Source organism: Meleagris gallopavo, chromosome 1 (assembly GCF_000146605.3).
Source record: "Meleagris gallopavo isolate NT-WF06-2002-E0010 breed Aviagen turkey brand Nicholas breeding stock chromosome 1, Turkey_5.1, whole genome shotgun sequence".
NCBI classification, from domain to species: Eukaryota; Metazoa; Chordata; class Aves; order Galliformes; family Phasianidae; genus Meleagris; species Meleagris gallopavo.
Window position 1 is genome coordinate 51,810,426 of NC_015011.2, and position 9,429 is coordinate 51,819,854.

Here is a 9,429-nt window from a genome sequence, read left to right on the forward strand (position 1 = left end):
GCTCTCGGCCCCCCAGCTCCATGCTCATTGTTAACAGACTAGCAGAGAACATCATTTTGGCTGCGGCACCTGCTCTGGGTTTGTTCAGAACACACAGAGGAATTCCTTCAAACAGAGCTCAGTTCAAAGTTCAAAGCTCAGTTCCTTACTCAAAGGTTAGGAAAGTAGTGATGGATACACTTGTTGAGATGTAAGAACTGGATTGTCAACATCCCGTAAGAGGATATTACCACCTTAATCCCAATGGAGAATCAAAACCATTCCCACTGCTTTCATTCCTCTAACTCACATAAGTGGTATAAATGAGATCTAATGCTATCAGTGACATAATATGTAATATGCATAGCTATTCTTCATTGTTCATGAAAAGGATTAGCCACCACAAAACCATATGTTTGTAATATCAAATTCAAAATAAGCTCTCAGATCCATTCATACCAGTAGTATCATTAAACTACAACTGCAGTTTCTAACCATACCTCATCAAAGTTTGCCCTTATTACAGTGTCTAGTATCCTCTGACAGTGAGTTCTATACATCATAATAAAAGTAGAAACCTGAAAAAGAATGAGAAGGAGACACACAAAAGTTCATTCTACTTTAAGAAATCTGCTTTTAAAACTATCAGAATATAGAGCACAAAAAAGTTGTTTCTTATCTATGCAAAATTGCAAAAATAATGAAATCAGAGTCTAGTTAGATTAGCTTTAACATAAGTTTTCTTCTTAAAGGTAAATTCTCCCTTTGAATTCATGAATTTTTCTATGTCAATGGGATTCTTCAAATGCAAGAGGAGCAAAAAACCAGTGAGATCAAAGACGAGAATGTGGCCCTAATTAGGACATAAAGAACTATAAAACCCTAGTCTTTTGTCCACTTTACATTGATACTACATGTGTGAATAGCATCAGAAAACTAGCAAGCTCAGCCAAGAACAGTCAGAGCACTTTTGTCATAGGTGTAGTAGACAGGATTCTTTTAACTTTCAGCCTAGAAGGATAAGAAATGCATTAAATTCCTCTCCCTACAAGAAACCATCAGATTTGTTTTTCAGTTTGCCAACAAGTGGGTTCACATATTGCTAAACAGAAAACTGGGGTCTTGTTATTGGTGATTTAACCAGTTACCATCCAAGCCTTTCCTGCTGTATGTAATACAACTTTGAAAGAAGAGTGTGCGTAGGCTTTACATATGCTATACATCTGATAGCATATGCTGTTGTACTAAGGGAAGATACTTCTGACTATTATAAGAAGCAATTAAGTTCCCCATAAATAAAGTCAAAGCATTATTGAACTTATCTTATTTAAAGTCTTTATACTTTAGACGAAGTTTTCATCCAAAGCAGGGAAAGAAAGATACAGGAAAAGCTAAGAAAATATTTCCAAAGCGTTACCTTCTCCTCTGGCAGACTGGCTGGCAGATTTAGATCTTTGACATTTGGAAACTCTGGCAGTAATGTTCCCAGTTTGGATCGTGGTGAATATGCCACTGTCTGTTTGGTCACTTCTTTTTTTCCAGTTTCATTGACCCAGGCTGCTCCTTTTTTAGAATACATCACATCGTAATACTGTGAGTTTTCTTTCACTGCAATTCCATAATAATGGTACCTGATACACAGAGAGGTACATTTCATAAAGTAGACTGTTTAAAAATTATTTTTAAAAGTATATGGAAGTAAGAGAAATTGACAATGTTAATAATCTCTATAGCAAAACAGACTTTGTAATAGTTTCTGTATCATTAACAAGCATTGATTCAGTAGCAGAATATTGTGGGTATACTCTGGGTTTTCAAATTTCTTTCTTTTGGTAAAAGCGGCTCTCTTCAGAGTTAATAAAGCTGACTGTTGCAGGGCAGAAAATTAATGGAGTTCTATGGTTTTTTTCTTATGATTTAAAAGCCCGTCCTAAAGCTACTTGCTGGCAGAGTTGTGCTGTGCAGCTGCTCCTTTAGTTTAGCAATAAGCAGAGGTACAGCCCCTCTGGTCTGGCCCTTCTGTTGTGATTTCTTCTCAGACTGTCAAGGGCTGCTTTGATCCCTGAATAGCACAAGTCTTTATCACAAACAAACTGATCAGAAATGTTTCAAAACCTGAAAGCCCTGCAATGAAAAGGGGGGGAGAGGAGGGAGGGAGAAGCACGTGTGCTTGAAAGCAATGAACAGCAGAAAATGTACAGTCCAAAATGCTGTGCCTTGTAACTTAGCATCATAATTGGTCTTGGATCAGCACCGGATACTACACAATGCTGTAACTCTGCCTGTGCAGAGCACAGTGGGTGTTACACGGTGTGGCTGCACTACAAGAACGGACTGGTGGCCTTATGGCACAGGGCTGTGCCACGGCTTAGCATTATTATAGGTGTTAATGGGAGCACTCATTATCCAGGCTAACCCTTGCATAGGAGCAGCAGAAACAATCTCATTCACCCTGTGATTTTGCTAACATTTACTTCATTTTCTCAGCTGTAAGACCCACCACCACTTCAACTAAATTTTTAGTGGTTACAAAAGGCAACATAAAATCATATTGCTCTTGTATCTTTGACTCTGTTTTCTTAAAGGGAATTTTCAATGGTCTTCCAGTTCTCTCCTTCCTGCCTATCAGACCGAGATGAGACTTTCACTTCTGCATCCAGTTGTGGTGGGAGGAGAGGAGCCCATCTCCAGATGTTTGTCATCCTCCCCAGACAGACAGTTACTGTTTTCAGAGTGCTACAGGCAGATCAGTTCACTTGATTACCCCTCGTTTGCTTTAGGAAAATCATCTGGCTTTACTAACATCAATTCAAATAGTGAAAGAGCAGTGTCTAATTGATTATAGCTTAAGCTAAGGTGACTTTTTTTCTAGAGCAGATTCACTCATTCACCCGCAAATCGGCGCATGTTATAATCTCCAACAGAAAGTAGTGGCAAATAGCTGGAAGTCCTAATCTTGTCTACCAGCACAGATGGGCTGAGAGGAGGCCTGGGGAGCTGCAGGATTCTCGTATGTGCTGCCACTACCATTTCGACTGAGGATGTTCCATCTCATCCATCAATAAATGAAATAAAATAAAAGCTATCTTGAACTCAATATTGAATAATCCAGGGGAGATTTATTAATATATTAATCTGACATTATTTGAATAAGATTTCCTTCCTTCGATACCTTAGAAAACCACATTATCTGCTCCAAATCTGCATGCCAGGGCTTAGACCAAAATGTATATTCCAGACCAGAAGTCAGGCTCCAGATCCATCCTACTCTGTTACAGACAGCTGATGGCAAGTTTTTGCTTTGATACCATAGCTGTGTATGTCACATGTTTCGCTGGCTTTATTTGAATGGGATCCTTACTGCTTTGTGCCTGTTAAAAGGACAAACCATAGCGAAGGACACTAGGAAGGCTGATTCAGCCAGACGTTACGTGTGCCAAGCTACACCCAATGGTAGCCATAGGAAAAAAAAAAAACAACAGAAGCTTTTTTTTTTTCTTTTTTCTTTTCTTAAGCAGTAACAACTCCAGGTTGCAGTTCAAGTTCCCAGTTTGATAGCAGCTGTCATGCATGCACTGTGTATAACAGCCATAAAGCTTATTTTCTTATATCCTGTGAGTTTGGTATGTCTGGGGATGGGAAGATGGAAAGAAACTGCCACCACAAATTATTGAGAGAAAAGGAAAGAGAAAAAGAAAAAATAAGAAAATATAAGGCCACAGCAGGCAGGACTGCAAAAGTTCAAGACAGACTGAGAGTTTTGTATAACTTAAGCAGGTCAGTGTTTTCTTTTAAACTTTAAAAGTTTCTTTTTAAATCAATTCTAGGGGAAAAAAAAAAGAAGGAATAAAAGCCTCCAAACTGTAGTAGAATGTCACAGGGCATTGTTTAATGTCTGGTATATTTCACTTGGCAGTATACTACATTAAAGAGATTGGCAGGTAGCTTCAAAATTATGTAGACAGCAATAGCCAAATTAACATAGGAATTTTACTGAAGGAGGAAGCTATCTGGAAATGTTACTATTCCAAATGGCAAAAAATCACTGATGCAGTTTAGAGATACTCTTAGCTACTTTTTTTTTTAAATCATTTCTAACAGAAACAAAAGTGACAATTAACCACCCACAATCAAACTGAAATCAATAAGGAAGTCTTGAAAGTTTGATCTGTAAGGAAGTAACGGGCAGACCACATAGTCATTTTTTGCAGTAAATAGCATAATTTTTCCTTTCATGGACCCAGAATCTACAGTACAACACTCTTAGAGAAAGAAGTAAAACTCCCTTCACACCATATCGTTGCCATTAGTTTAAGTAACCACTTGTGTATATATAATTGAAGAGTTTCAAGCTGTAGTACAGAAAGAAATAAGCTTTTCTATTTAGATGCCTTCTCACGGCTCACCTATGGTGGAACTCTTTTTAAGCTCAGCATGATAGAGAACAGCTGCACATTTACAGCAATAAACCCAGCTGCAAAAGAGAAAGCCTCACAACAGATGACCAAGAGTATAGTGCCATTGTAGCTCTGAACTTTGAAATGTTACGAGGCAGCCATGCTATAAAAAGACTGAAGGCAGAACAGTGTGAAGCCAGATGATCTCAACCAGTTCTGTGGTTGAGTTTCCTTGGCAGTAGCAAGGAAATGGAATGAAAATCATACTGGCAACAATCGGTCAGCACAGTAGGTGATAAAAGGACTGAAGTGTTAATGCATAAAGTAATTTATTTACATAACACAACTGAAATGCAATCAGATGTTTCTGAAAATAAAAACAGACCTCAGTTATAGCTGTGCTGGGTCTAGCAAGAGGCATATGTGCTGGTGTACTCAATGCAAAAAAATACAAGGGCACATGAGAAAGACAAGTAGACAATGAGGTGAATTGAGAGCTGGCTGACTGACAGCTCAGACAGTTGTAAACAGTGACACAGAGTCTACTTGGAGGTCTGTAACTAGTAGTGTTCCCCAGAGATCAGTACTGGGTCTGGTCTTGTTCAACATCTTCAACAGTAACCTGGATGAAGGGATAGAGTCAATCCTCAGCAAGTTTGTTGATGATACAGAGCTGAGAGGACTGGCTGACACACCTGAAGGCTGTGCTGCTGTTCAGCAAGAGCTGGGCAGGATGGAGAGTTTGACAGACAGGAACCTGATGAGGTTCAACAAGAGCAAATGTAGAGTCCTACACCTGGAGATGAATAACCAGATCCATTGGTGCAGGTGAGGGACCTGCTGGAAAGGAGCTCTATGGAGAAGGACCTGGGTGTTCTGGTGGACAACAGGTCGGCCATGAGCCAGCAGTGTGCTCTTGTGGCCCAGAAGGCCAATGGCATCCTGGGGTGCATTGCAAAGAGCGTGGCCAGCAGGTCGAGGGAGGTGATCCTCTGCAATGCTGAGGCCACATCTGGAGTGCTGTGTCCAGGTCTGGGCTCCCCCATTCAAAGACAGGGAACTTCACAAGAGAGCCCAGCAGAGGGACACCGAGATGGTGAGGGTCCTGGAGTATCTCTCTTACGAGGACAGGCTGAGAGCCCTGGGACTGTTCAGCCTGGAGAAGGCTGATGGGGGATTTTATCGATGTTTATAAATATCTCATGGGGAGGAGTCAAGTGGATAGGACCAGACTCTTGAACAGTGACAAGGGGCAATGAGCACAAACTGGAACACAGTTCCATATGAATATGAGAAAGAACTTACTTTGTGAGTGACAGAGCACAGGAAGAAGCTGCCCAGAGAGGATGTGGAGTCTCGTCTTCTGGAGATATTCAAAACGTGCCCAAACCTTTTCCTGTGGAACCTACTGTAGGGAACCAGCTTTAGCAGGGGGTTGGCCTAGATGATCGCCAGAAGTCCCTTCCAGCCCCTGCGATTCTGTAATATGCAGATGTGTTTATACCTCCCCACTTCACTGAATCATTGGATCAAATTGCTTCTCTGTATGCTATGATCATTGGGGTGTTAACCATGGATGAAGATGTAGGTATCCTCTTTTGGACCAGAACATCTTCATTTTATACCTACTAAGGCTGTGAAATTTGAATAACTATAATCTCTCAGAAGCATTATCAGAGACTACCAAGGACCTGGGATTTTGTTGAGTGCTTTTCAGAAACATTTTACTTGCTAGATAGGATCTGAACTACTGTAAAGACAGCACGATAAGAGAATGAGACCTGAAAGCCTCTTCAGTAGGCATGCAGGTTAGGGGGGAAAATAGACAAGAACTTTTAAGTCTCACTGATTTTTAGCCCCTGAGAGCAAAGAGATATTGTTTTTGCAATTGTAAGATACGTTCAGTCAGCTGATCAAAGGCATCTTGCACCTCTGAGAGACTTATGAACCAGATAGAGGAGCTCCAGTTTGGGAATATACCAATGCTCATTCTTTGTTTAAACAGGAAGACAAATAACAAATTTATAGCCAGGATCAGAATGACTTCATGGTTGACAAAGAGCACTGTCATAGGAGATATTCCATAAAGCAACCTGGCTATGCTTTCACCCTGTCTTTATGAGCTTCCGTATAACTTAAATTCAGTGCCAAATCCTGATGCTTTGAGTCCTGACCTATCAGGCTTTCCTAATATGCTGTTGGACTAATCCAATGTTTACAATTGAGTAGGATCTGGTAGCTCTGAGTGTTGTTATAGCATGTCTGAACTTATACTTGGGAAGAAATTTCAGATCTACAATTAGTTACTTAAAAATGGCTGCTTGAGAAAAAGTTAAGCTGAGTTATAAAAGTTAAGAGAATCTCAAGATGAACATAAAAACAACTGGAAAATCACAAATAGAATGTGAAATGCATTCTTCTATCTGAATTTATTTCTCATTCTGGAATAAACTATTAGGATGAACTGTTGTGGGGAGGTACCATCTTTTGGATAAGGCAATAAAATAATTCATTGATCGTGTAAAGAGACGTTGGATTTTGATACACAGCAAAATCTGTGATTAAATCCAGGTCTGTGGACAATTTAAGTTTAGGCCAAAAAATATTTCTAGCTAAATCCTACATAGCATTCCACCACTTTTTCTCCAAACTTAAACATGATGTTAACCAGCTGTGATTTCACAGTAGCTCCGTTAGTGCTAAGTGTGAGTGCCCTTTATGTCATGTAAAATGAGCTGAGAAGAGGCAACTTGTAGGAAAAATATGGAAAATATTGCTGATGAATTCAGTAAAAGATCTCCATTGGATTATGCAGCACTTTCACCACTGAAACAATAAGAGTAAAAACTACAATGGAAACTGTATCAGAGTTGGATTTTAATTCCCCAACTGGACAAATAATTCCCTGGTGTCACACTATTCTATTCAGTCAAGGCCAGATGGGGCCCTGTGTGAGATGATAATGTACCATACACTGCTTACTTCGATTGGCCTCTGGTTCCAAGTCTTCTTGTTGTTAGCTGTGGAAACTGTTGCCTTATTATCTGCAAATGAATAAAACTGATATTAGAAAGAAATGAAAACATTTGCTAATAATTTATTACAGACTGTTAAGACCAATAAGCAGAAAAACTGAACTGTGGTCTCACCCAAATACCTGGGTAAAAAAATCAGAAGAAAGCTTTTGATTTTTTTCATTGCTGAAAAAAGGGCAATAGGCTTTTAAACTCAGTATGATTTTATTAACTATCATCACTTTAGATAAAGAATTTTATGGAATTACTGTTCCTTAAATCTCACACCATTTCTGTTTCTAAACGAATGAAGAGTGTATTTAGAACTGACTATTTATTTAAATCTGTTTGCAGGATCAACAAACTTGGTTTTCCTGCAATTAGAGAAACCTTTCCTTTTGAGAGCTTTGGAGGCAACATTTCTTCAAAGGCCTTCATGATCCTGCCATTAAAAGCTCCCTTTTGTAAGAGAGGATTCTGTGAAAAGATATTGATATTTGACAGGGCACCACTACCACCAGGGAAGATTCACTGTTGCATTTTCTAAAGATAGGTCATAATCAATTTATCTGCTATGGAAAACAAGCGCATCTCAGAAACAGCAGGATATTGTCAAGAACCTGGGCTTCAGTCCATCAGCAGAGATTAAAAGAACACTGCTACTGTAAAACAAAACTTCTTCAGCACCAGATGCATTTAAGGAAACAAATTAATGAATGTCAGTTGTGCAGATCCGCTGTCAGCCAGGCTACTCGTGATGAAAAAGCTCAGCTGGAGTTGCTGGAAAGGCAGCTCTCAGCACCTCATGGGACTGAACCTGATTCTCGGTGTTGTCTGCAGTGGAGGCAAAACTCAGCTGGCAGAACAGTCATGCAAGAAAGAACGCAGTAAGCCTTGAAGATTCACTTACAAGAGAAATTTCTTTCTTTCTTAATCTGTAGCTTATTTTGTGCTTTCATAATATAAATTGCTGTTTCCTATTTTGCGGGAGGTGGGGAGGAACAAGTAGTATTAAAGAAAAACAGGCATACAAAATGGAATACAACTGTTCAAACAGAAGACAGTGTCAAGTAAAATTGATTAAATAGTATAGATTTTTCCCCTGTGAGCCATTTTGCCACCGTGATAAATATTTAATCCTGATTGATGACTGAAAGCTCTGGAACATGTACGGATCAAAAGGTGCTTTATAAATAAAGACGTTACAATGTCACATATTTGACTGTAATATGTTTTTTTTTTTTTAAATCAAACACACAACTCAGCTTTCTTTTGCATCATGTAAAAAATCGACCTGCACCATGTTCCAAGAGCTTTGCACAACGTGGCTCACGTCAAAAATGCAGACTCAGACTCACTGAAGGTTGTTCAGCTTTAATTTCTGGAGCAAAACTTCAGCAAACAGTAAAACACTTTTGTGGAGCTGTGAAAGTTCAGCCTAGCTGTTTGATAAATGAGCAGACAGGCAAGCAGCCCTTCTTTCTTTTTTTGTATGGATTCAATGAAGCCTGCCTAAAGAACACCACATGCTGTTCCAGCTACTGATCTAACATTCCGCAACATCTCAGCCTTCCAAATTCCCTTTAATTACACATTAATCCCACCCCTCTCTCTTTCATTTTCTGCAGACAGGGTTGGGGGCTCCACAAGGCTGTGGGAAAAAAGGCGGTGTTGAAGAACTACTTTCTGAGGATGGCTTTTTGGGTTAGGGGATTTTTTTTCTTTTTTGGTGGCAGTTGTCATTCAGAAAATTCCATTCCTCTCCTAAGGTTGATTTTTTACAGCAGTAGACTCAAAAGAAAAGCTAAGTATTAGATTTACTTTCACCTTAATTTTTCTTTTTTAGAACAATGTGAACCCGTATTACTTTCAAAGTCTGCCTAGTAGTGATGAAGTGTTACAATGCACACTGTAAATGCCACTTTATGAACCATATGCCATGGGAGTTGCTGGGATTTAAATAAATCAGCCAATTTCTACATACCAGGGCAGAGGTGATCAGGAAAGGAGAATAACAGAGCAGATGATCAGATGATCTT

The 9,429-nt window shown here is 39.4% G+C and overlaps 1 protein-coding gene across 1 annotated transcript in view; it reads right to left on the bottom strand.

The window, feature by feature from the left end:
- RFX4 (regulatory factor X4) overlaps window positions 1-7,417 on the bottom strand; it is a 52,102-nt gene extending 44,685 nt beyond the window's left edge. The window contains exons 1-3 of the mRNA XM_019615312.1: window positions 7,359-7,417; window positions 1,397-1,610; window positions 480-557 (exon numbers count right to left, since the gene is read on the bottom strand). Coding sequence (XP_019470857.1) covers window positions 480-557; window positions 1,397-1,558 — 240 coding nt within the window. The 5' untranslated portion in view covers window positions 1,559-1,610; window positions 7,359-7,417. The remainder of the gene's footprint in view (window positions 1-479; window positions 558-1,396; window positions 1,611-7,358) is intronic.
- Window positions 7,418-9,429: the final 2,012 nt, after the last annotated feature.